This window comes from Ursus arctos, unplaced genomic scaffold (genome assembly GCF_023065955.2).
Source record: "Ursus arctos isolate Adak ecotype North America unplaced genomic scaffold, UrsArc2.0 scaffold_12, whole genome shotgun sequence".
Lineage (NCBI taxonomy): Eukaryota > Metazoa > Chordata > Mammalia > Carnivora > Ursidae > Ursus > Ursus arctos.
The window spans coordinates 7,912,591-7,939,878 of NW_026622786.1; the positions used below are offsets into that span (position 1 = coordinate 7,912,591).

Here is a 27,288-nt window from a genome sequence, read left to right on the forward strand (position 1 = left end):
CCTGGGCTGTTTCCGGTAGACAGTGACTCTGGGAGCCCGCAATCCCATTTTACCAGGGCTTGATTTGGGGGGTCAGGTTCTCTACTACCACACCCATTCACTGGAAATGGAGCTTGGTTTGGGGAGCAAAAACTTTAATCATGACATTGGTTTTATAGATAACTTCAAAGACTGAAATGCTGGATAATTCCATCAGCTATTATACGGTTGCTGAAATCGATGGCTGATGAGAGTCTCCATGGATTGCAGGTGTGACACGTCTCAAGACTTAAAAAGGCACTATTGATGTGGCTTCATAACGCGGACTGAAAACAATTACATATAAAAGTTACAGTCATTCCTTTCTGATTTAGCAGCATACTGAATATTAGGCACTGGCCTAATAGTGTTTGATGTTTCAGGTAACAGAAAATCATCATATGCCAAGGAGCAAACTTTACATAGAAATTTCCATATTTTCATTTACTAGAATAAGAATTTCACTAATCATTTGAGTGTTAAGTACAGAAAATTTCTGTAATTTGGATTAATAAGAGCAATCCAAGTCAATTACATCTCAATTATGGTATGTGTCTCTATCTATAAATGAGAAAGTAACGACAATATTTATTTTAACAAACTGGATAAAAAATTGTCAAGAATATACTCTACCCAATTCTCTTTAATAGAATGGTGAAAATTCTTTATAGTTGGCGCTGATTATATACAAAGAGCTATTAGAAAGCTATTCTGCCCTTACTCGTACTTTTGGAGGAAAGTCTGTCTTGTTCCTCTTTGCATCCTCGGAAAGTTTGTGGCCTAGTACAGAATCTCAATACATAGTCATTCTTACTGCTGAATTTGTTGACCAAGCCCATTTTTCAAGAACAGTGCAAAATGGTTGCATGGCTGAATGATCATTCACTCCAAATTAATGGCCCAAATGAACAAAGATTATCTTTCACATGGCATTCCAGGGAAGATTAATGTAAATTTAATTTACATACTAGCTTGCCAGGATCCACTAATATGTAATGAAGGGGTTAAAAAAATACATGTCATAGTTTCTTTCTTGAAAGGTTCACTTTTCAGGCAGTCATGCTCCTGTGGGGCAAATGATATAAAAGACTGAAAATTCAGAGGTGATGCTCAGTGTAAGAAAGTGAGGTTGGAACTGTTTTTTCACTAGGGGATAGAACGTGATTAAGCTTTGAATGATGCTCAGAATTTTTATAGCACGAACGGTGGATTAAGAATGAAATAACAACTTAAGAGTCAATCAATAAATAAGTTTTGGAGGAAAATGATAGCATCTCAATTCAAGCCTAGTAATTTAATAAAACAAGAATTCAGAAGCTTAGTGTAGCCCATATACTAATATCCCCTTCTATGAAATAATTTATCATAAGTGAGTGTATAGAGGGTTGAGATGGAAAGGCAGAGCTGCTTGGCTGATGTCAAATGTTTGATTCATTGCTTAGAACTTGAAGGATTTCACAGAAGCTCTGTTGTACTGATTTGCATTCAATAAACTAAAGGAGAGTTGTCCTTCTAAGGAAACCCAGCCACAAAGATAAATTCTCACAAAGCATTGGTGCTTATGGTTGTCTGCTGGAGATCTGATTTCCAGAGAGGGCTGTGACCGGCTTCATTCATTCACCTGGTTCAATGTCAATAAACATGAATTTCACGCCTCCTCTGTGTCAAGCACTGCCCTCCGTATGAGGACACAGAGGTGAACAATGAGACATGTTCCTACTCTGAGGAGTTCATGGTCTGGTGAGAGACTGCTACAGGATACCCCAGCAAACAAATGAATAATGTAACTTCAGATCGCGAGGGAAGTACAAGTAATAGAATGATAGAGAGTGATTGGAGAATGAGGATGAGGGATCATTTAAATAGGGTTTTCTAAGAGGGCTACTCTAAGGAGATGGCATTGGAGCAAGTACGTAGGCGGACGTCATCTCAGAATTTGTTTACTCCAACTTACACCCAGGACAGCTGTATCCTCACGGGAGGGTGTTCTCGTCTGGTCCTGCATCGGCTGAGGCCAGGTATTTTTGTTCTTGCTAGGGCTTTGTAGCATTGATTCTTATTTGCTGAAACCTGGCTGCTGGCCTTCTGGGACTGGGGCTGTTTAGAGACTCCTCAAATCTGAATCTGTCCTCTCCGTGGCCTCAGTAAAGTCCCTATTTTCATGAATTCCTTGGTTGAGGACGAGTCATCCATCCCTTCTATCTGACTTTGTTAAAAGGTTAGCACTAATGATCAAACTATCAATTAATTAATAGCAATCAGATAAATTATGAACAACAATTAATAAAAAAAGTACTAAATGTATCTTGGTTTTCTGTAATTTTCTCAGAACTGTTCTACGTAATATGGAGATGTAGAAAATGTCCTACCATCCAGGAGATTTCAGCTTAGGGGTGCCTGGATGACTCAGTCGATTAAGCGGCTGCTTTCAGCTGGGGTCATGATCCCAGAGTCCTGGGATTGAGCCCCACATTGGCTTTGCAGGGAGCCTGCTTCTCCCTTTCCGTCTGCCTGCCGCTCCCCCTGCTTGTGCTCTCTCGCTCTCTGTCAAATAAATGAATAAAATCTTTAAAAAAAGAGAAGATTTCAGCTTGGTTGAGAAGTCAAGGTATGTGCATATGAAACAGTGAACAGTAAAAGTATTACATTTGTGGTAATGACCATATATTCCACAGATCTTTAGAAGGAAACACATTTTTATTGAGCTTTTATTACATTTTACACATTATGCAAGTTTATCCTTTAATCCTTGCAACTACCCTACAGAATTTGTATTTTAATCCCTATTTTATAGATGGGGAAATAGAAACTCATAGAGATTAGCAATGTGCACAAAATCACAGAGCTTGTAAGTAGCAAAGACAGGGCTCCAGCCCAGGTCTTTCCACTATTATGTTTTTCTAAAAACGCGATTCAAAGGGACAATAATAAAGGGAGAAGTGTTCGTGGAGGAGTTTGAATTTGAATTGTTGTTTGAAGAACTACTGGAAACTATGTAAACTGAAGAGAGAGGGTTCTGGGTGTGAGTGTGGGAAGCAGCACAGTAAAGACAAGTATTTTCTCTTTTTTTAAGACAAATATTTTCTATATGGAACAATGAGTTATGGCATTGGGCAGTGGGGGGAGGATGTTCACTTTCTTAAGTCAGATCTCAAATCTCTTAAGTCATGTTCTCCCTGCTGCTCCTGGTACCATGATTTCCTTTTCTTCCGTGAGATGTCCTAGCTTTGTAACTTGGGCAATTCAGGATTTCCTCCAGTGTCTCAGTGGGAACCTTCATCCTGGAAAGGGCCAGTGGGGGCTGGGAGGTGATGGAGGAGTCGAGCTCCATCCCCCCAAACCCACCGGCCCCCCTAGGCACAGGCTCACTGCCACGGTCCCTGAGTCAAGCCTGCACAGAGCCCTTGCTTCTCCAGCCAGGCATGCAGTGCCACGTGGGACTGTGAAAGGGGATCTTGCTGTTTAAGGCCGAGAAAACATTCATCATGTTTTCCTTCTTAGCTCATTTTACTGCTCATAGCACTCATCTTTTATGGGCCAGCCTAACGGCATTTCCCACTTCAGATGCTTCCTACTCACACTTTCTGGTTTTATTAGACTTTATTGCAGGCCCTGCAGAGGTACAGAAAACCAAAGAGGTTTTGAATCCTTTTCAGTATTTTCACTCAGTGAAGCTGAAGCGGACAAAGGGGACTTCCAAGGACGGCCTGGTCAACCCTCCAGCAGTTCTCATTCTAGGAGAAGTTTCTAGACTCCATGAACAGGATTTGTAGGATTTCCCCTTCCTGCCACATTGCACATCCTTCCTCCACCCATGGGCAGGGAAAGCACCTCCAAAGTTGTCTCTGGATGATGTAACGGATAAACCCTCAAATAGTAGTAACATATTATTGTTAATTTCTCACTAATCTTGCATTCTGTCCTGGGCTTCCTGGTTAGGTGGCTCTCCTCCAAGCAACAATCCCGGGAACCAGGTTCCTTTCAGGCTCTGCTATCTTCAACACATAGATTGGTATCTCTCTGTTCAAGTAGCAGATGGAGAAAGAGTGGACACTTGAACTTGGGAGATAAATCAGACTTAGAACTGGTTACATGATTTCCTCCCAGTTTTGTAGCTTGAACTCCAATGGCCACACCTACCTGCAGGAGAAGCTGGGAAATATACAGTCTAGGTGAGTTCCCAGGAAGAGAAGGAGACAGATTTGGTAGGTCTCAGGGAGTCCCTGCAAGTTCAGGAACCAGTCTACACTTACTTTCTAAGATCTGTTTTTCCTGTAAATCCAGCTGGTAAAAGTAAGGCTAATTTCCAGTCCCAGCTTCTCAAATGTTTGGCAAAACTATCTGGAGTGGTTGAATTTACCCCACTAGAGGTCAGTTCATCAGTAAGATGTATCTTTCGGTAGGAGTTCCTTCCCATTCTCCTAAAACATCTCGAGGATTTAACTACAAAACAAGAAATGTTAATGAAGTGCTTATTACATCCCAACAATATTATTATTATGTCCATATCGTAGGTAAGAGAAAAATTAGAGAGGCCAAAAATGTCCCATTCAGAGTTTGCACTATTAATTAATATAGGTTAGTTAATTAGAGCTGTCCTTTTGTTTTTATATTTATTTACTTGGGCAAAACACGAGAAGGCTATTGATAAGTCATGTTCCCTGCCCTAAGAAACCTCATAGTATAGAAGGAATCAGTTTTTATTGGGCTTCATCCACAAAAATCCCCAAGCATGACACTGTAGAGTTAAGTGCCTAACGACTAGCTTTTTAAAAATTGTAATGTAAGTGCCCAGCAGTAAGCTTTTGATTGCTGTTTTTCAAAGACATCCATCTCCAAACATATTGCCAGTTACACAACTAGATAAAGGCTACCCTGTCCATGAAGTTCCCCATTTTAGAAAAGCCCACTTGAGTGACCCTGCTTTTCTTTTCCAGTGCTCTAATTACTGTTCTTATGTTTTAAATTCACCAATAAAGTGTGAACTGGAGAAACCCGAGCCACCCTACCTACAGCCTCAGCAAGGCAAAGCCCCAGGTCAGGTCCGTGTCCCTCGTGACTTTATTTTGTGGCTCTGGGAATGCCATGTACTCTTCAGGACCTGTGAAAAAACCTTGTTTTTTCAAAGTTCCCTGATGGTTGCTTCTGAGGTGCACCTTGCAATCATAGTAAAAACCACAAGGGCTGGTCCAGCCACAAAGTTGGCTCCAGTCAATCAGGGAGAGGTCTGTGGGGGCTTGCCAAGTGTAGTAGGGGCTCAGGTGAGTGCCCCAGTCCTTCCCAGCATCACTCAATAGGCTGAGGCCAATGCAAAGTGAACATGGATATAGAGGCCATCTCTTCTAGAGTGTCAGGATCATATTCTACTCAGCTTGTAGTTTTGCAGGTCTTCTTTCTACCCCAGAGTAGGGGCATGGACTGCCATGTCATGGAATGTTCTGTGTGAGCCCCAAAGACCCAGTAAAATCTTCCCACATGGCTTCCAAACTAGGTTTCTGTAACTACACTTTGTTTAACCCTGTGACAGCGCCAGAGTTTGGCCTTAAATTCTGCTGGTGATACTCCTCAGAAAGGACGCTCACAAAGTGAAGCTCCCAGTCCCCCAACAACCATCTCATGTCCCTTCACCAATCAGTATTCTTTGCAGAGGAGAACTAGTTTAGCAATCCCATCATCCAGAATTGATTCCCAGAAACACCTAGGCAAATGGTCAGAGGTTCCATACCCCATTATCAGACTACGCTGGTCTGCAGAGGATTTAATGCTTCATCAATAAAGTCTTTTTCCTACATGTGGGTTTTGTTTTTTTGCAATATGGGTTTACATACGTCTTCACATTAAGCTCTCCAGGCCTCACCCTAACCTGGGCTCATTCTCCTGAAACATGACCAGGGAAAGGCTCCTTTAACCATTCAGGATTAGAGGAGATTGAGGCCATAGTAAAATAATCAGGGCAAAAGCCAGAAGATTCAGAATAGGAAAGACTCATTTTTCTACTCAAAGCGTCAGGATGTAAGACTCCTTGAGACTTAAACACTCAGTGACGTCCTTTATTATGTAGCTGAACAGAGATATCCTCAAGCAAACTGAAGGTGTTGAGATTAGCAAAGATTATCTCTGGGGCTTCCTGGCTTTATCTAAGACAAGAGCATGCTTTTGTGGTGGCAGTGTGTCTGGAAAGTTGATACAGAGGGTTAGGGGTCCATAAATAATATCAGACATTTTGGTTTGATAATGTCTATGAAGATCAGCAGAACCTTAAGGGAAAATGTAAGGAAGATACCGTCAGAGAATATTGAGTTAGAGGCCAAACCAAAGGACAACCCAGAGTAGCTGCTAAATTCCTTGTCTCCTACAAGGTGAAAGCATGGGGGAAATTCAGCCATCTCCCTCAAAATGGTCCTCCACAAGACCTGATAAATCAAATTACCCCTTGAGTGTTAAACTAACTAGTTTTTCTGTAGTGACAACTTTAGTTGGATGTGTGTCCTTCTATTTGAATGTCAACACAAGCCATACTTAATATATCATGACAAAGTAATACTGACAACAAAAAGAGTTTCTGAAGTAGAATTAATTCATAGGCCTGGAAACAACATTCACCCAAACTCGTTCAATCAAACCTTCAACAATGGCTCATCAACGTGAACAACTATTTGGGACAGGACATAGTGCTAGGTGTTTGTAATGTATAGACAAGAAAGAGCTAATCCATACAGTTTAGGAGCTCACAGCCCAGTGTGGAGACAGCCCATAAACAGAAATTGTGAGGAAATGCTATGATAGAGAAAAACATGGATGCTACAGCAGCACAGAAGAGAAGCAGTTGGGTCAATCCAGAGTTCAAGGAAGACTTCTTGGAAATGACAATGGATGGTTAAAAGTAAGACTGCTTAGCACAGACATAGGATAAATGGAGGACCAATGATTGTAATCAAGATGGCCTATGGTAACGTTCTAAGGAAATGCAGGTGCCCAGTGCTGCATGATGTGGTATACATGTGGAATTCTGGGAAATTTCATATCAGTAGAAATGGTTTTGGAATGGTAGAAAATAACAACACAAGGTCTAAGATTTGGAGTCCAAGGAAGTAGGCCCACTGGATGTGTGGAAGCTCAGTTTGATAGAAACCACCAGGCAGCTCGAAGAGCTACAAGAGGCAGTTTCATGGAGAAAACGTAGAGCATACATCCTGTTACCATATTCTTTTTATCCATAATTATCCCAGAAAAAATTGTAGGAACCAAAGCAGAACTTCAACCCTTCTTGCATATCTGGAGAGCAATACCACGTCATCTTCACACCACAAACCTGATGACGTGAATGTGTGCAGACACTTAACCCAACATAGAAAAGCCAAGCACAGAGTGAAAAGGTCACTTGTGGGAAGGTGTGAGATGTGTGAGGAAAGCCAAATCATAGAAGAGTTACCCATGTGAGGGCCAAGTCAAGCAAGATTCAACAGGGGCCGTCTTGCCTGTTCAGGCATTTCATAGGCCCACACTCAAGAGTGCTAGCAGGACCCAGAGATCCAAAATTATGAGTTATTTAACTTGGCCTCTAGTATGACTAGCTCTTTTGTGACTTGGCCGTTCTTGGGGATGTCACACCTTGATTCTGTTGCACTTCACTGAAGAATATTTTTTTAGGTGCATTTTATACTTTCAATGACATAGTCCTTTCTGTTTAGGGAAATAATTAAAGAAGAACCAGCAGTAGGGGATTTATTCATTCCAGCTCATTATCTCAGAAAATGCTGCTTTGCAAAGAGTTGTACTGTAGGAGCATGAGCTTTAATGGGACCTGCTGGTGCACACAAAACCATCCTTTTTCTCTCACTGCATTACGTAGTAGATCTGATCAGAACTAGGAGACATTAAGGAGGATGTGGGAGGGTGGTAGAGTAACACTTAAATTTAACTGAGGTGTATCAATTTTTGTTTTCAGCTCTCCTCAGTGGCCACCTCAAGAAACTCAGAGGATGGGATTTATAGGATTTTTAAGCCTGAGACCTATCATCGGCTCCAAGGGAGTGCAGATTTCACAGACTGTCCAAGCACAGAATGGAGTGCTGCTGTGATTAGAGGAGAGCAGGAAGCTGGCCTGAAGACAAGATCCAGAAATCTGGAACATTGAGAAATGAGCAGAGACTCTTGTAGAGCCCGGAGGCAGTGACTCTCCAGGAGTTTAGTCTTCTAACTCACTTTTATAGGTCAGGAGATGACAGAATGAAATGCACTCTTATTTGATTTTCATTGACTCCCCCCCTGGAAGCAGAGATTTTATTAACATGTTTTGCTTCTAAAGAAGCTACAGTCTTTGGGACATATCCAATGGGTTTTTTTTTTCTTTCTGTTCTTTTTTTCCCCTGCTACACAGAAGGCAGCACATAGGGAACATGTCCTCGGCATATTTTTAAAAGTCTTGGATTTGAGCCTTTGGTTCTATCATTTAGTAGCTGTAAAATGGAGATCATAATCTATGTCCTAGGTTGTTAAGAGATAATATAATAAAAAACCCTACTGTCAGTGAAGGCTGTATAACAGGCACTTGGTATGTGCTAGTTGTGCCGGTGTTTGTTCATCTGTCTTCCTGATAGCAAATAACAGGACAGCAAAAGCTGTTTCGAGAAAGACATGATTAGAGGAGAATGACTGCTTGCTCCATCAAAGCTGATTTGGGGAACTTGGAACCAACATCAGACTGCAATTGGTGGGAGCATCTTCCTCAGCAACTGGGACACCTAGGAGTTCTAGTTTGATGTGTCACCAGTTCATTCATGAGGCTGAGCCCAGCGTGAATGTGCTGAAAAGGCCATAGATTTAAGTTTTAGTCCTGCCACTGGTCAGCTGTATGACAGTCTTTAGGCCTTTCTGTGCTTCAGTTTTCTGTCTTAAAAATAGACATGTGACAAGAGGTGGTTTTTAGGATCTCTGCCATTTCTGATGCCCCATGAAACATAGCTGGGTCTTGTTTATGATTTTTGGTCAATCTTGGCAGTAGATTGTGTTTAAGGAAGTAGGTGAAAAGCAAGATCAGCAATAAGCTGACAGATTTCTCTTCTGTAGAAAGTACTACTTGAGAACTCGTATATCTCCTTTTCACTAAGCACTTCTAAATGCTTCTTGAATTTTTATTGAAATGTCTTCTCTTCTTTACAAAGAAGATATTTACCTTTAAGCATTTAGTAGTGAAGATCCCTGGGTTTGGAGCCAGAACCCAGTTCCCTCCCTCGCTGGCACTAGGCTTCTCTGAACCTCAGTTTCTTTCCTCTGTGAAATAGGAGTAATGATGACTCTTTTATGTATGAATTGGGAATGACTCGATTACTTGGATTTGAGTACTGTTTAATATATGCGTGTGTATATATATATATGTATATATATATATATACATATATATATATATACATATATATATATATATATATGCTCTCCTAGTAAGTTATAATATTTAAGGATAGGAGGAGCTTTTCTTTTATATTCTTGATGGCACATAGTACAGTATTGGAGTCACAATAGGTGCTATATTATTTATGAATTGACTTCATGAGAATTAAATATTTTCTTCACATATTCACCTTTTTAATTTACAAAATTATTCTTGCTTGCTGTAACAAAGTAAAATGCAACAGCATATTCAAAAATTCTTTTTTTCCTGGCCTACTGTTGTTAATTGTTTGGTATGTATCTTTCTAGATTCTTTTCCTAAGACTCTTCAGCCCACACATTCATATGTCTGCTCATACTTACACATATATTCATCTGATTTTTATTTCCTTCTTTTCTTTTTTTCATCTGTTTTAACCCAATAGTGATAATACCATACATATTGTTCTATAGACAGCTCTTAAAAATTAATTTAATTTATCCCATAACTGGCTGTTACTATTTCATTGGATGAAGGTCCTATAATTTATATCCAATTCTTTCCAGATAAACATTGAGTTTGTATTTATTTATTTATTTATTTATTTATTTATTTATTTAGCCAATACACACAATGCCAAAATAAAATTTTTAAATATACATTTTGGCCACCTTTAGGCATTAAATCTTAGCTAATCCTAGTTCTAGCCTTTATGGGTTGAGTCTGCTGGAAAATTATGTTGGATTCCAAAGATAGACTTGGCTCTTAGCAACTTATCAAGGTTTCTTCAACTCTCTCATAATCCTCAAATGAGTAAGTCTTACTCAACAGCTGCCACCAGCCCCAGTTTCCTCAAATGGCTCATCTCTGGGCTTCAGCAGACCTGACCATGAACACACCGAGTGCTGGCTCCAATAACCTCCCCCTCTCTTCCACAGATGCTCAGGCCTGGGGCAGGGTTCTGTCTCTAACCATACATAGACAATTTTAGCAACAGCTTGTCTGGCATCTGTTTCACCAGGTTCTTAATCTCAGCACCATTAGTAATTGACACCATAAATAAGATCACCGGTGAGTGCCTGGAATCTTGGGATGGGCCAGGAATTTGACCTGGAGATTCTGGGGGATCCGACAAGAGCAGTCTTGTGGTAAATTAATATCTGTGGCAAAAAAAGGGTGACTCTAGCACATAGCTGAGTGGACACGCAGGTTTCCCATCCTGGAGGTACTCCATAAATAAGATAAAGTTTCCTGACCTATCTCTGGGATTATTTGTAGTCATGGTTACAGCATGTGGTAGCTACGAGTCCTTTCTGTGACTAGCAGTGTGGGACTTCAGACTTCAGGCTTTAGGCCAGCGATTGCAAACTGCTGGTATTTTGTTCTTAAACATGTAAAATGCTAAGTGTTTAAAAAATAATTTGCCAATTTAAAAATTGAGAGATTTTATATAAAAGTCTAGATTTTTGCTATCTCTTGGGAAAAAAAGCAAAGGAATATTTGGTAACATTGAGGCTTCAGTTTCATGTGGGTACCAAGTAGGGCTGCCCTCTTCAGAAGGGTCATAAGAGGGTCTTTATCTGGTCTGCTATACTGGTATTTGAGTCTGTAACGTCTGGCTTCTGGCTTAGATGTGATGACATTTACAGCTCAGAAATTCTATTGCTACCTATTGCTAAGCAGAAGAGTGAACTACTCACACAGTATGAATTTAGTGGCAAATGTCAAAGCTCCCAACTCTCAAAATATTTCTTTTTTCATTTACCTAGAGGGCAAAAATGCCAACATTAAGACTCACTTAATGATAATTAATAGCTAACATTTATCCTTACAGAACCATTATTCCCATCCTAGAGATTAACTGAGGCCCAGAGAAGTTAAGTAAATGCCAAGGTAACAGAGGTGGTAGGTGGTAAAGTCAGTATTTGAACCCAGGCAGTCACTCTCCAGAAGTTGTGTTGGGAATCACTATACCTTATTTCATCAGTCCCCTCAAAAGATGAAAATGCCTCCAGGTAAAGGGAGATTTGGAGTGCTCATCAGCTGATACCAAAGGATAGTTAGTTGACAGCCATGTTTTTATCTTAGAAGTCCATGAGGTCATAGAACAGGCCTGAAGGAAGGTGGACGAGGCAGTGAGAAGACTTTTCCATTTGCAGATTGGTCCTGTATAGAAAGAAGGACATGGGAAGGGCCCTGATGTTAGGAGGATGAGAGTCCAAGAACAATGTTGATATGAGAAATAGGGACTTCTGAAAAAGAGCAGAACGCATATCCTGAGGACCCAGAGGAACCAAGGCTCACCAACATGATCAAGGGAATTTTAGGTGAAATATGGGGGTGAGTTTGGAGTCAACATGAAAGTGGAACTTGAAGCTGTGAGAAATGATAAAGCTCTTTTTTCTAGAACATTCTCAATTATTTGATCAATGTTTAAAAGGTAAGTACAGATATGAGAGGGAGGAAAGTATATCAGTTTCTGACAAGTTCCCATTTTCCTCACCAAGGACAGGTATCTGAATATTGTGAAGTGCAGAACAGTATAATTAAAAGGGAACTGAAGGCCAAGCGAGGAGGGAAGACAGAATAAGAGTCCCAGTGAGAGGGTAGGTATGGCTCAGTGGGAAGAACCTGAGTTTTGGAATCAGACAGACTTGGGTTTGGCCCCTGACTCGGCCTGACTCTGGTTGTGTAACCTTGGTCAACTTTCTTCTCTGAACTTCTGTTTTCATGGTTGGGATTAAATGAGGTATGTGTGTTAAATGCCTGGCTCATGGCAGACCCTCAGCACATAGCTGAATGGATATGCAGGTTTCCTAGACTGGAGGTGCTCCATAAGTAAGATGAAGTTTCCTGACCTGTCTCTGGGTTATTTGCAGTCATGGTTACAGTATTTGGTAGCTGTAAGAACTTTCTGTGACTAGGGAGGTAGGGCTTCAGACTTTGGTAAGTTCAGTTCTTTAGATCCAGATGAATCACACCCTGAGTACTGGAAGAATTTACAGACGAGATGAAGCAACTGTCAATGGTAGCAGTTAGGAAATCACAGATATTGAGATAAATCCTAGAAAAATTGGAGAAGGGAAAATGTCATTAGTTTGAAAGGGAGTTGGAAGGAAGAAGGTTTCAATAGCGTACGCTTGCTGTCTAACTCAGGCAAAATTTTGTCATATGTTAATAAGCAGATGGTTTGAAAGAAAGGCAACAAATGGTTTAGAAAAGACAATAGATGGTAGAAAAGACAGCAATAATTACCAGGGGTCAGCCAGGATTGTTAAGAAAAACATTATTCAAAATAAATACCATTTTAACTTTTTATCAAAACTACCAAACTGATTAGGAGAATGCTATGGATTAGATAATCACACTTTTGATGTAACTTTTGACAAAGATTTCAAGATATTTTGTGAACAAGACGGTGAGACTTGGATTGAATGACAATATAGTCCAAGTGTGTAGAACTCAAACACTGTGAATAAGTGGATTGTTCTCAGTTCTTGAGGGAGTCCCCAGGGCCACACCACAGGTTCCTCTACTTGGTCTTCTCCTCATTGACATCTTCATCAGCGATTTGGTTGAAGACAGATTGCATGTCAGGAAAATTATAGTTCATATAAAAAGTGAGAGAGGAAAATAATACAGTGAATGAAAGAATCAAGATTCAAAAATAATTGCCAATCTTCAAAACGGGCCAATAATGAAGATCTGGAATTAAAATAAAAAACTTAAAAAAAAAAAGAAAATCTATATGTAGATAGCCAGTCTTCAAAATGGGCCAATAATGATAATCAGCAAACTCATCAGAAGTGCTTATTTATTTTTACTTGTAAATTCCAAAATTTTCTGTTCTTCTAAATACAAGATGGGGGACAACTATGTTGAAAGACACAACATGCAAAAAAACCCCATCAGCTTTTCTCTTTCTTTTCAGAGTTGTTGACCGAAATTTCAACATAAGTCAAAGTATGTTGTGACTCTTCAAGAAATAGATTCAATTTCAGGCTGATGTGACTAGATCAAGTGGGATAAAATGTTGGACTCCAGTAGGTAGGAGTAATTGCAGAAGTAGTAGTGATGGGGATGTTGCTAGTAGTGATGGTAGCTAATCTAGCACTTTCTCTATTCCTGGCACTGTGATTCTTACATGAATGGATTAGCCTAATGTACATGGCAGTATTAGGCGAATGGCCAAAATAACTCTAAAATCTTAGTGACTTAGTATAATAAAATTTTATTCTTGCCTATGTCTTGTCTCACAGGTATAGGGGAGAGATGGAAGTGAGGGGATGCAGTCATTCAGAGATTCAAGTTCTTTCTATCTTATGACCCCCCATCCTCTAAATCCTTGCAATTATCCTCATTCGGCAGGCAGATGGAAAAAGAGAAGGAAGATCACACACAAGAATTTTTTTTGTGGGGGAAGAAAATATCTAAAAGTGATATCTATCACTTCTGCCCACTTTCCTTTGCCTGGAACTCATTCACATGCCGTCGCCTAACTGCAAGGAAGACTGGAGCATGTACTCCAGCTGTGTGCCCAGGAGGATGAATAGAACACAGATACTGGCAAGCACTAACAGTCTGGCTTATTTCTTTAAATATTTGACACACCTATGAAGTGTCCTATTAACCTCATTTTAGTTTAATTTAATTTAATTTAATTTATTTTTTATTTTTAATTTTTAAAATTTTAATTTTTAAATAATTTTTATTTTGTTATACTAGTCATCATACAGTACATCCCCAGTTTTTGATGCGATGTTCCATTATTCATTATTTGAGTGTAACACCCAGTGCACCATGCAATATGTGCCCTCCTTAATACCCATCACCGGCCTATCCCAATCCCCCAACCCCCTCCCCTCTGAAGCCCTCAGTTTGTTTCCCAGAGTCCACGGTCTCTCATGGTTCATTCCCCCTTCTGTTTACCCCCCCTTCATTCTTCCCTTCCTTCTCCTACCAATGTCCCTGCTATTTCTTATGTTCCATAAATGAGTGAAACCATATAATAATTGTCTTTCTCTGCTTGACTTATTTACTTAGCATAATCTCCTCTAGTCCCATCCATGTTGCTGCAAATGTTGTGTAATCATTCTTTCTGATGGCTGAGTAATATTCAAGTGAGAGAGCACAAGCAGGGGGAGCAGCAGAGGGAGAGGGAGAAGCAGACTCCCCACTGAACGAGGAGTCCAATATGGGGCTCAATCCCAGGGCCCTGAGATCATGACCTGATCTGAAGGCAGACGCTTAACCAACTGAGCCACCCAGACGTCCCTAACCTCATTTTAAAGTAGAAAGGTAGGAGAAGGAAGGGAAGAATGAAGGTGGGGGGTAAACAGAAGGGGGAATGAACCATGAGAGACTATGGACTCTGGGAAACAAACTGAGGGCTTCAGAGGGGAGGGGGGTGGGGGAATGGGATAGGCTGGTGATAGGTATTAAGGAGGGCATGTATTGCATTGTGCACTGGGTGTTATACGCAAGTAATGAATCATGGAACATTACATCAAAAACTAGGGACGTACTGTATGGTGACTAACATAACATAATAAAAAATTGTTATAAAAAAGATTTCATCACAAGGGGAAAAGAATTGTAATTATGTGAGGTGACAGATGTTCACTAGATGTATTGTGGTGGTGAGCATATCACAATAAATACAAATATCAAATAAAAAAAAGAAATAAGTCAGTCAAAGACAAATACCATACGATTTCACTTATATGTAGAATTTAAGAAATAGAACAAACAAACAGCAGGGAAAAAAGAGAGGCAAACCAAGAAATGGACTCTTAACTATAGAGAACAGACTGATGGTTACCAGAGGGGAGGTTTGTAGGGGGATGAGTTAAATAGTGATGGGGATTAATGAGTGCACTTCTGATGAGCACCGGGTGTTGCATGTTAAGTGTTGAATCACTCAATTGTATACCTGAAACTAGTATTATACTATACATTAACTAACTGGAATTTAAATAAAAACTTGAAGGAAGAAGAAGAAGAACAAGAAGGAGGAGGAGGAGGAGGAGGAGGAGGAGGAGGAGGAGGGGGGGAGGAGGAGGAGAAGGAGAAGAAGAAGAAACAGATTCAGTGGCGGCACCATTCAGATCTGTGTGTTATTCTTAAAGAAGAATAATGGCAAGTTACATATTTCAAAGAAATGGGATCAACTTCTTTATAGGTGTCATGTGAGTTTGACAGAATTGTTTATGTATAACTTGGAAGGAGAAGGCAAATGGATGCTAGGCTAAATACCTTCAAATAGTTGGAGAGTCAATTTGGACTTGAAGTAGAAGAAATTATTTTTTAGAACTTGGACTCTTTCTATAAAGCCATGATTCCTGGCATTGCGGAGAGGTTTCTGTCCCTGGAGAGTTCCCGTGGAGGCAGAAGGTGTAACTTTGAAGAATTTTGTTGAAGTGACTCCCAGATTGGGTAGAAACTTTGGTTCTTATGATTTTGTGGGGGAAGAAAAGTACATTATGCTTGTTTAAAATTTTTGCCATGGGCCTCCACTTTCTCACTTGGCATCATGGACGGAAACAGTCTCCTTCAAATGTACCATGCAAACACAGTAAAACTTTGTTAATTTCGATTAACTGAGCAGGGTGCGTATGTGTGAAGTTGTGGGGGTGGTGGTGAAGAGGAAGTAGGATTAAGAAGGCTGGTCTGGATTAGGTATTAAGAATGAATAAAATAGTATTTAAAAAATTTGGTTTTATTCTATTATTTTCAACCTGATTAAATCTTACCTCATTGTATATCTGTTTTTGGTGAATAAGTTTAACTTATTCTATGTGCTTCTTTTTTGACAAATCAATGCTTCTAAATGAGTAAGTGGTTTTTATTTTTCATTCAAGTGGGTTAATAACAAATTCCCTCATATTCTTGGTCTTCCCCCCACTAATTGGTTTAGACCATCTTTCTTAATATGTGCTAGAAATGCAAACTAAGTTTCAGGCCCTGTTCTAAACATCAAAAACTCTGAATTAGGAACATCTGAGTGAATGAAAACGTATATTACAATTAATTTTTGTTCCTTATGGTAAATCTTTGAAGAATTTCTACTAAAACCTCATTTAGGTGAGAACAACAAATTAAAACACTTTACTTTGAAAACTTTATTTGGATTCATGTCTAGTTAGTGCTAGAGCTCTTGTTCTCTCCTTCCTTCCTCTTCTGCTCTGCCCACCATTGCTTGTTTGACTGTTTTTGTGTGTGTGTATGTGATTTTGCCTTTTCCCTCATGTGAATGGGGGCAGTGACGATGTATCTTGGGCTGTAGAGCCTAAGAATGGTTGAGAGGAAGTGTATGGAGATGGGAGAGGGCATCAAACCACTAGAATAATGGTTTGCTGAAGACTAACATTTTCAATCATTGGAAGGTCTTTATTGGTGTTTGTTGGTGATCCAGTCTTATTGGGGGAGAGCAGAAGACATGGGCTGAAGTTCCAGCTGGCCTTTCATGAACTACAGAAATCTGAGCAAGTGATTTAATCTTTGTGAATCTCAATGTTCACCTAACTTATCTTCACCCTCTTGTTAGAGTAATGAGTCCACATTGTAACACATGTGAACATTTTTTGTAAGTAGGAAGTTGCTTTCCTCCTCCCTCATCCTCATGTCCTTTCTTTCTTTCTCCCTTTCTTATATTTAAAAATTATTTTGTGGACACATGATATTCAACTTTTGTGCATTTTTTTCCTGAATGACCCTTAATGTGTGGAAGGAGTTATATATCTCCATGACTGAGTGAGTCCTCTCTCCTGGGTTCAGGAGTTGAGCTGAGCAGCAATGGAGGCATTCTGTGGAAATGTTTTGCTTCCTCAGAGACAGGACAAATGCATCTTCAAGCAGATAAATCCTCTGTGTCCAGGATGAGGCAGAGTTGCAAATTCTACCAAAAAGCTGTCCTGATCTTTGAGAAAGCAATGTCTCAAGAATAACTTCTTTCACATTCCAGGAAGTTATTGGGCTAATTGAATTCCTTAATTTTGATTTCCTCGCAGGGTGAATCTGGCTTTGGCATCAACTAAACATGAAGCTTGATGTGGTGACCATGAAAATGTGCCTCACAACCCTTCAAACACAGGGAGAATAATTGCCCAAGGGCTTAAATGCTGCCCCCTGGAATCTACCGCCTTATTCACATTGATGCCATACCTCTCATGAGCTGCTGCCACCCGTGACTGAGCGTGGCCAGGATATTAAGGCAAGCCCATTTCTGGGAGATGTGGGGCTTTGCTGACAAATGATTCTGGCTGGCTCAGGGACTCCCCAGGGGTTTTGTAAGATCTTCCTTAGGAGTCTAGGACACTCTCTCCCAACTTTCTCTCACTCTTCTTTTCACTCGGAATTAGATTCGCTTCCTGATCTGAGGGCTTCTTGGTCTGACAGCTCTTCCATCGTTTTTCTGGCTCCCTTTCCATTTCACTCACACAGGTGTTTTCTCTAATAAAATCTTTGGACATTTAGTCCCAGTTTGACTTCTGTTTTTCAGAGGACCCAGAATAACATACTTGGCAGATCATTTAAACCTTTCAGTTTCAATTTTTATATCCTGCAAATTGAGTAAGGCAGGGGACAGAAAGAAGATCTGGAAGAGTAGAAGGGAAAGACTCACTGTCTTTCATGTGCCAGGCACTATCATGCCTTCTTTCACATCATTGCCACATCAACTTCAATGTGGCAGGTAGCACTGCTATTTTACCAAAGAAGCTGAGGATCACAGAGATTAACTCATTAGCCTCAGGTTACTGCAGAGCCTAGACTTGAACCCAGATTTCTTCTGACTTCAAGGTTATGTCTTCACCATTTCCTCTCCTTTTCTGGCTGCTTAATTGTGAGGATCACATGAGATAATGGATGTGAAAGCACCCTGAAGCTGTAACCAAGTGTTACTCCAAAGCCAGAGATTACTGTTTCTTTGGCTGCAGTCAGGATCACAACATAATATGCAGGGCCAGTGCAAAATGAAAATGTGGGGCTCTGTGTTCAAAATTTATTGAGAATTTTAAGATGGCAGAGCAGCACATTAAACCAAGTGTGGGCCCTTCTGATTGTGGGACCTATGAAGCCAGCCCTGGTAACAGACGAATTGTCAATACAGGGACAATCAAATTGAGCTTGTAGAATCAACCAAAAATTTAATTGTTCAGAGAGATAATATATAAAAGAAAGCCCCATATAGATCCCTGGGACTCTCAATGCCACAGAAAATGGTCTCTGGCTATATTTAGGAGAAGTCACAAGCATTTCAAACAAAAACAAAGAGTTCTGAGCCAAAGGGATTCAGTAATGTTAAACAACATATGGGCCAGAGAGTAGGATGTGCCTGTAGTAATTCCTTACCAGCTCCAGTGTTTCCGGTACTGGATGCCTAGACTTCCTCTGAAGACATCCAGGGGCTTCCACTCCAAGCCTTAGCTCATGGAAAAGCATGGGCCTTGCCACCTCCCCCACTGAGCTATATAAAGCCTGCTAAATGAGTTCTGGGTTCGGTTTTGGGGGCAGCCTGCTTTCTTGAGGGCTGAGCTGCTTTCTTCAAGTGTGGGACAAGTCCTAATTCTGGTCTAGCAGAAACTCACACCCACTTTTCTTAACCAAATGGGTGGCACCATGGTTCTGCGGAGACTTTAGATTTAAGCAGCCTCATTAAGGATGGCTGGATATAGTATGGTTACGAAACTTTAAGGTAAGCAAAAACCAGCATGATTTCTCCTGTGGTTGGGGGCATCATTGGTTGGGTCAAAAATCTATTATCAGGGGGGTGCCTGGGTGGTGCAGTTGTTAAGCGTCTGCCTTCGGCTCAGGGCGTGATCCTGGCATTCTGGGATCGAGCCCCACATCAGGCTCCTCCACTATGAGCCTGCTTCTTCCTCTCCCACTCCCCCTGCTTGTGTTCCCTCTCTCGCTGGCTGTCTCTATCTCTGTCAAATAAATAAATAAATAAATAAAATCTTAAAAAAAAATCTATTATCGGGGAAAATCTACATGAGCCTCTTCATAAAGCAGTATGAGGTATATATATATATATATATACACACACACACACACACACACACACACACACACATACATTATCCTGGCCCTTGGTGCGGTTAGTTTCCAGTGAACATACGGATCCTCTTAAACTGGGCAGGGAAATCCATCAGCATTGTCCTCATTCCTGCTTGAGTCTGACCTTCCACTTTGAGCTTTTGACATGGGTAATAAGAGCTACTCTATCATTTCATGGCATAAAAGCTGGTGACAGCCTGGGGAAAAACAGTCATGAATCTTAGAGTTATTGAATAGTGGGGACCTTAGTTGTCCACCCCTGTGCCTTTGGGCAATCTAGCACCAGCCTCTTCTCTCACCACCTCCCCATTTGTTCTTTGTGCTATTGCCATACTGTTTTACTCTTGTTTACTTTTGTGGAGTTCATTTTATTGAGCTGGAATGCCCTTGTTTGCTTTGTCCAAGGAAGAACTCCTACTTCTTTAAGATGTTGCTCAAAATCTCAATTACTTGCTCCATCCTGTGGGCTCCCATTCCTTTCTCTCAGTACTAACTGACACATGGCATGTTGCCTTCCCAACTAGTTGGTGTATATATAAAGAACTGGAATTGTTCATCTTGGTCTCTATAAGCTTGAGGACTACAGTGTCCAAACCATAGTAAATTTTCATTAAGTGATTGATGAACAAGAAGTAAATGAGTGAATTATCCCATATCCAGAGTGTCTTTCCCAGCATTCTGCTACAGAACCAAATTGCTTCCTACTTCAACTTTCTCTTACTTTGGTTTTAGTGGAAATGTAGACATCATTTCTGTATAACAAATTGTAGACCATTCTCATCCTTCACCTTTCACAGAGAAACAATCGTTGTCTCTTTAATAAAGTCATAGGAGACTTAATTTTTCAATCACTCAGTTACATCCAATCCTTTTTCCACAAACTTCTATAGGATGGCGTCATACCAATAACGGGATTCTTTCTTCCAGTTTAGTCCTCAAAATTCAGGAGGCCAGGATGCAGCCAACATGGCTTGACAGGGCAAGGACTGTCCAGCTCTATAAATTCTCCTGGGTGTTACATAATTTAGTGTTCATTTTGGCTGAGAAAAAACATTTCCCCCCAAAATCAAAGGGGATCTATGTCTTGAAACCTAGGATAAGGTGAATAGTGTTATCAAATACTTTGACAGAGTATAATAGTCTAAAATAGTTATGATTATAACTATTACAATTGTTATAATTATGATAGTTACAATAGTTTATGGATTATCACAGTTATAGATATAATAGTTTATTATAATAAATAATACCTATTATTAGAATAGACTAGAATCATTTATAATAGATTATAAATAGGTTGTAATAGTTTATGGATTGCCAGAGGCCCACCTCCAGATTATAGTTCTTATATCATCCACTATTTAGACCCAGAAATGTTTATTGTCCATTCTTTCTCACTCTCTGTGCTCAGGATCAGGGGCAAGTCATTTTATAAGAGGTGGATGATGACACATCACCTAGGTATCATTTAAGATTCCAGGGGAACATAAAAATGATATGTAAAACTATGACCAACCCTGGAACAAATGGGAAAAAGTTTTCAAAGCCAGAAGCGTGTTATTAGCATGGATATGTTGAGTGGAGAAATAGAAGATTATGATAGAAACAAAGAAGAAAAAAAACCCTTTCAATTTATGACTAAAGAAACATAGATATCAACTTCTTCAGGCTGTAGGTGTCTTTAGCTTGTAATATTTGCAGATGCCTCCTATGCCCTGGGCACTGCACAACGGAGTAAGGCTTTAGGTCTTTTAGACACCCAGACTTGTAAGTACAGCAGGCTTTGGTTTGTTCCCATGGCAATAATTATGGGGTGAGTGGGCAAGACCTAGTTATTTATATCTTTACACCAGGAATCAGAAAGGAGGCTGCTATGACCCCATGGAGGGAAGTCTCTGAAGGGATATGTGTTTCCTTCGTGCCTGAGCAGTTGGCCTCTTAGTGGGTGATTTCTGTGCAGTATAGCAAGCAAGGATCTTGGAGAGAGCAACAGTACCTCAATATTCCCCTGGGAGACTTTCAAAGATAAGCTGGACCTATCAGTTGCACCAGTCACATGGGCTTCTCGTGAGAGACTGAAAATTTGTCCTGAGGCGGACCTGAGGGAGAACGGAGGCAGGACTGTATATAGACTTAGATTTGTTTAGGTCTGTCCTGACTTTAAATCTCTTGTCTCATTTTTACACTATGCGTCAGATCACATTGTCAGATTTTTTAGTTAAAAAAACATGGTTATGAACAACATGGGTAATTGCAAAGCACCTCAAATGATTGTGTGCTTCTCCCTGAGGGATATCTTTGAAATTTGGTGTCTGAGAGGAATAGCACATTAGGTCTCTAAAACCTCAGAGAAGCAGTTCCAAACTCCTTTCTAAGAAACTATTAATAACTCAATACACGAGAAACAAATAATCAAATCAAAAAATGGGCAGAAGATATGAACAGACACTTTTCCAATGAAGACATACAAATGGCTAACAGACACATGAAAAAATGTTCAAAATCATTAGCCATCAGGGAAATTCAAATCAAAACCACCTTGAGATACCACCTTACACCAGTCAGAATGGCAAAAATGGACAAGGCAAGAAACAAAAAGTGTTAGAGAGAATGTGGAGAAAGGGGAATCCTCTTACACTGTTGGTGGGAATGCAAGATGGAATACAGCTACTTTGGAAAACAGTGTGGAGGTCCCTCAAAAAGTTAAAAATGGAGCTACCCTATGACCCAGCAATTGCACTACTGGGTATTTACCCCAAAGATACAGATGTAGTGAAGAGAAGGGCCATATGCACCCCAATGTTCATAGCAGCATTGTCCACAATAGCTAAACTGTGGAAGGAGCCAAGATGCCCTTCAAGAGATGAATGGGTAAAGAAGATGTTGTCCATATATACAATGGAATATTACTCAGCCATCAGGAAGAATGATTACCCAACATTTGCAGCAACATGGATGGGACTGGAGGAGATCATGCTAAGTGAAATAAGTCAAGTAGAGAAAGACAATTGGTTTTACTCATTTGTGGAACATAAGGAATAGCAGGGAGATCAGTAGGAGAAGGAAGGGAAGAATGAAGGGGGGGTAAGCAGAAGGGGGAATGAACCATGAGAGACTATGGACTCTGGGAAACAAACTGAGGGTTTCAGAGGGAAGAGGGGTTGGGGGATGGGCTAGCCCGGTGATGGGTATTAAGGAGGGCACATATTGCATGGAGCACTGGGTGTTATATGTAAACAATGAATCATGGAACACTACATCAAAAACTAAGGATGTACTGTATGGTGACTAAGATAACATAATGAAAAATTTAAAAAAAGAAACTATTAATAAATGTTTTGTTTTTTTAAATCAGAGTGTGGTTTAATAAATATTGGGAACATCTTTATTCAGGGGCTTCTCAGAGCCTAACATGAGCTGTAACTAAGACAAGGTGTATGGTATTTTCAAAACTTATTGCTCTGGACATCTGCTGGTACAATCATTCAAAAGAACACTCTTTAGAAAACATAGATTGGAAATAGATTGTTCTTATAATTTTTCATCCAAGCCAGGAGAATTCTGAGAGAAAGGGAGCACTTTTATATCTGCAGGTAAGTGTAAGCTAGAAATGTCTGAGCTAAGCCTCTTGCAGAATAGGCTGACAGGGATGGCTCTAGAGCCTTGGCATTTTCTTAGGGAGGAGGTGGTATTGATAGAGACCGTTGCTGGCGATGCAGGAGGCATCAACAGCAAATTCATAGTTGACTTAGAGGTTCTCGGTGCATAATGAGGGAGGAGGACTTTGGAAGGCTCCTTGACAGAGCTGTGAACAGTAGCCATCAGTAATGGAGGTGGGAAACACATTGCCATTCTCAGGCCAAGACTTTCTGCCACTCAGCTGACCCTACCCAAGCCTGTATTTCAGTGGAGTAATGTGCTCACCAGTGGCATCACGTCTCTGCCTAAGTGCCCATGACTCCTACTTGTAAAATGGCCAATTGCAAAAACAAACAAGCAGCTTCAAGGACCCTGGGAAAAGAGGATGCCATTTCACCCAGGATCTGCCAAATAAAACAGTCTGGGAAAAACAAAATAAATAACTTTCTTAGGACTAATGAGAAACAGCAAGTGTTTCTAATTCAGGCTTCCTCTGGGCCTTCTCTCTCTGATGTGCCATTGGAACCTGGTCTTGCAGAAGTTGCTGCTCTTTGCCCAGCTGATTGGGCCTCCTTCACAGTTGGCTTGGTTGTCCTGGGTTTCCTCTGAATAGCTGCATGCATTCCATGTATCATAGTGCCCCTTTCCTCCTCCTGACATCAGACAATTTTTCAAATCTTTCATCAGTTAAGATCTTCTGTTTATTTTTCCCGACTCTTATCCTGGAGTTTCAACCAGGGGAAGACTAGCAGAAGACCATTTCAGCCTCCCTTTCTACCTGGATCAGAAGTAGGCAAGTTTTGTGTCATTCATTAATTCATTATTTAAATACACACACACATACACCTTAAAGCAGGGAGTGACATGATTAAATCTTTTAAAAATTTTTCTGAATATCCCTCAAGCTGAAGTGGAAAGTCTAGATTAAAAGGGATAATCCTGGGGCAGGGAGTTCAGCAGCAAAAATTTTGCAGGTGTCCATCTCCAAATGTGCCAGAGGCTGAGATCCCAGGACCTCTAGCATTCCGAATGATTCTCCTGTTTCTTTAAAAGCTGAAGAGAAAGGACCAGAATTGACATCCTGTAACAAAGGCTTATGTTTGCATATAAAAGCACTCTCACAATTATCCAATGTGATCTTCACAGCTATCTTGTGAATTGGGAAGTGTAGGTGACTGCGTTCCCACTGGAGAAATAGGAAAATGCTCCTGATGGCTGATGATAGAGCCAGGGCTAGAATTTAGGACTCCTCATTTCTGTGTGCTTTGTGTTAGCAAGCTCCTCATTAGGCAGCAGTAATTTTGGGGTTCGTGGTATGAGTTTGGAAGAAACATGGCAGGCACGCCTCACCACTCCATGAGAAAATGTGTGTCCTCCATGGCAGGAAGGCACAGGCTGCTGTTGCCTTAAAATGACAAGCTTAGCCATTATATTGGGCTGAATAGTGTACCCCAAATTCATGTCATTCTTGGAAACTTAGCATGTAAACTTGTTTGGAAATAGAGTCTTTGCAGATGTAATTAGTAAGTTAAGATGAGACCATACTAGATTAGGGCGGATCGTAAATATGACTAGTGTTCTCATGAGAAGGAGAGAAAAGACACAGACACGGAGACACACTAAGAAGGCCACATGACAATGGAGATAGAGATAGGAGTGGTGTATCTGCAAGTCAAGAAATGCCAAGGATTGCCGACAACCACTGAAAGCAAGGAGTGAGGCATGGAACAGACTGTCCCTCAAAGGCCTCCAGAAGGAAACAACCTGGCTGACATCTTGATTTTAGACATCTGGCCTCCTGAATTGTGAGAAAGTAAATTTCTGTTGTGTTAAGCCACCTTGTTTGTGGTACTTTGTTACAGGAGCCTTAAGAAACTAATATAGCTATTCTCTAGAAAAGTGTTGTCCAATAGAAATATATGACTCACATGTGCAATTTTAAATATTTTAGTAGCTATATAAAAAGTTTAAGGGATAAGTTAATTTCAGTAATATAGTTTATTTTATTTTTACAGAGAGAGAGACTGAGTGAGTAGGGGTGGAGGGACAGAGGGAGAGGAAGAGAAAGAAACTGAAGCAGGCTCCACACTCAGCATGGAGCCCAACACGGGGCTCACTCTCACTACCCTGATATCATGACCTGAACTGAAATCAAGAGTCAGACACTTAACTGACTGAGCCACCCAGGTGCCCCTCAATAATATATTTTATTTATCCCAAGTTTCAACTATGCAAGTTGAGTAAATTCTAGAGATCGGTTGTACAACATTGTGCCTACAGTTATCAATGCTGCGGTATATATTTACAATTTTTGTTAAGAGGGTAGATCTCATGTTAGGTGGTTTTATCATGAAGAAAAAAATACAACAGCAAACAACAAAGGGGCATGAGGAAACCTTTGGAGGTGATGAATATGTTTGCTACATTGACTGTGGTGAGGATTACAAAGGTGTATGCCTATGCCCAAACTCATCAATATGTGCACTTAAATATGTGCAGTTTTTGTATAATTGTACCTTCATAAAACTGTAAAAACTAGGCTAAAAATGAAAACAAAATTATTTAAACATGTAATCAATATAAAATTATTAATGTTATTTATTTTATAACCTTTTTTCACATCAAGTCTTTGAATTTGATGTATACTTTACATGTACAGCACATCTCAAATTCAGACTAGCCATTTCAAGTCTTTACCTGTCACACACAACCAATGGCTTCCATCTTGGATAGCACATTGCTGGGCTTTCCTCTTCCCATGTCAGGTCGGTGTGCATTGTACTGAGTTGCTTCAGTGAACGGAGGAGAGGGAGCAAGAAAGGAAGGCCTTTGCCCTTTGCACTGTGTGTTCCAGTGCCCTCTCAATTCCTACTGATTTGTCCTAAGCACCCAGCCCTGCAAGGGCTCACTGCTTCTCTACCGGGGAGCTTCAGGTCCAGCTTTGCCCCTGGTGCTGCTAATACATCTGGGATAGATGGGATGGGGAAGAATTCCTTTCCAGACACGCTGCTTCCTCACTATTGTTCCAGACGTGTCCTAGGAACTTCTCCTTGGTCTGGCTGAATCTTGTTCAGCCTTCTGCTTTCTCCTAGGGACAAGGGATTCTCAAGCTTCTGGCTTCTTCCTGGAGCCCCGAATATCTGTCATCTTGAAGCATCTACTGTATTTAAGCACACGTTCTTCCTTGCATCCCTTACACTGTTGACTGGAAGTGAGGCAGCAGGCGCAAGTCTGAATCTGACACTGACAGATTCTCATGCTGATTCCAAAGAGATGCCCAAACCAAATGTTACAAAGACAAACCATATGGGAGCCCCAGCACTCTGGGCCATTAATAGGAATTTTTAAATGACTGTGATTGATGGTGTGGCTCTTACAAGTCCAAGATCAATGAAAATGTGTCTTGATCTTTTGAACTCCCTCGTTTTTCCTTGGATCCTTTTCCTGTACAATGAGGCCCATTTCTGTGATGCCTGAAGGCATCTGGGGGCTCCTCCAATGGATTTGCCATCCATGTCTTTGCCAGCTAGCCTGTTGTTGGAATGGCAGAAGGTGAGGTGAAGGCCTTGGAAACCAGAATTCTCATCATGAGGTTAAATGCTAAACCAGGCCTTTCAAAGTAGAAATTCCACATCTTGCCTAGGAAAAGACTTTGGGCCAAATGAGGAACACCACTCACCTTGTTACAGAATAGGGGGATAATATTAAGGTAAGCATTTCTGTTCTTGAGTTCGTTTTCTGCATACTTACCTACCTGGGCATAAAAGGAATCCCCTCCTTTGCCCTTCACCTTGAAGTAAGATATTAAAGAGGGCTTGAGAATTTGCCTTATTTTGGAGACTTGAACTGTTCCTCAAATCTGAGGATCTCTCTTCTGAGAATACATACATGAACACAATTTTGCATGCAATTTCAGGGTGTTTATAAACCTTCTGTAACCAATCCATGGATTCCACATTAATGACAAATAGCACAGAGTAACCATAACGGGATTAAAGTGAGACACTTAGATTGAAGTAAAGTACTATGAAAAGGCAGGAAACCATATATTTTTCTTGTTTTATGCATTTCTCAGAAAGTCATAACTATGTTTTACAAAAATAGGTTCCTGGTAAAATTATTTTGGGTAACACTGTACCTAATTCTCTCTCCACTCCCACTTTGGAAATTCACAATGCAAAATAACATATTACATGCTCTAA

At 40.5% G+C, this 27,288-nt stretch overlaps 1 protein-coding gene across 1 annotated transcript in view; it reads left to right on the forward strand.

Moving 5' to 3' along the window:
* Window positions 1-9,665, forward strand: part of TBX15 (T-box transcription factor 15) — a 119,655-nt gene extending 109,990 nt beyond the window's left edge. The window contains exon 8 of the mRNA XM_048220286.2: window positions 7,967-9,665. Within this exon, the coding sequence (XP_048076243.1) occupies window positions 7,967-8,013 (47 nt within the window). The 3' untranslated portion in view covers window positions 8,014-9,665. The remainder of the gene's footprint in view (window positions 1-7,966) is intronic.
* Window positions 9,666-27,288: the final 17,623 nt, after the last annotated feature.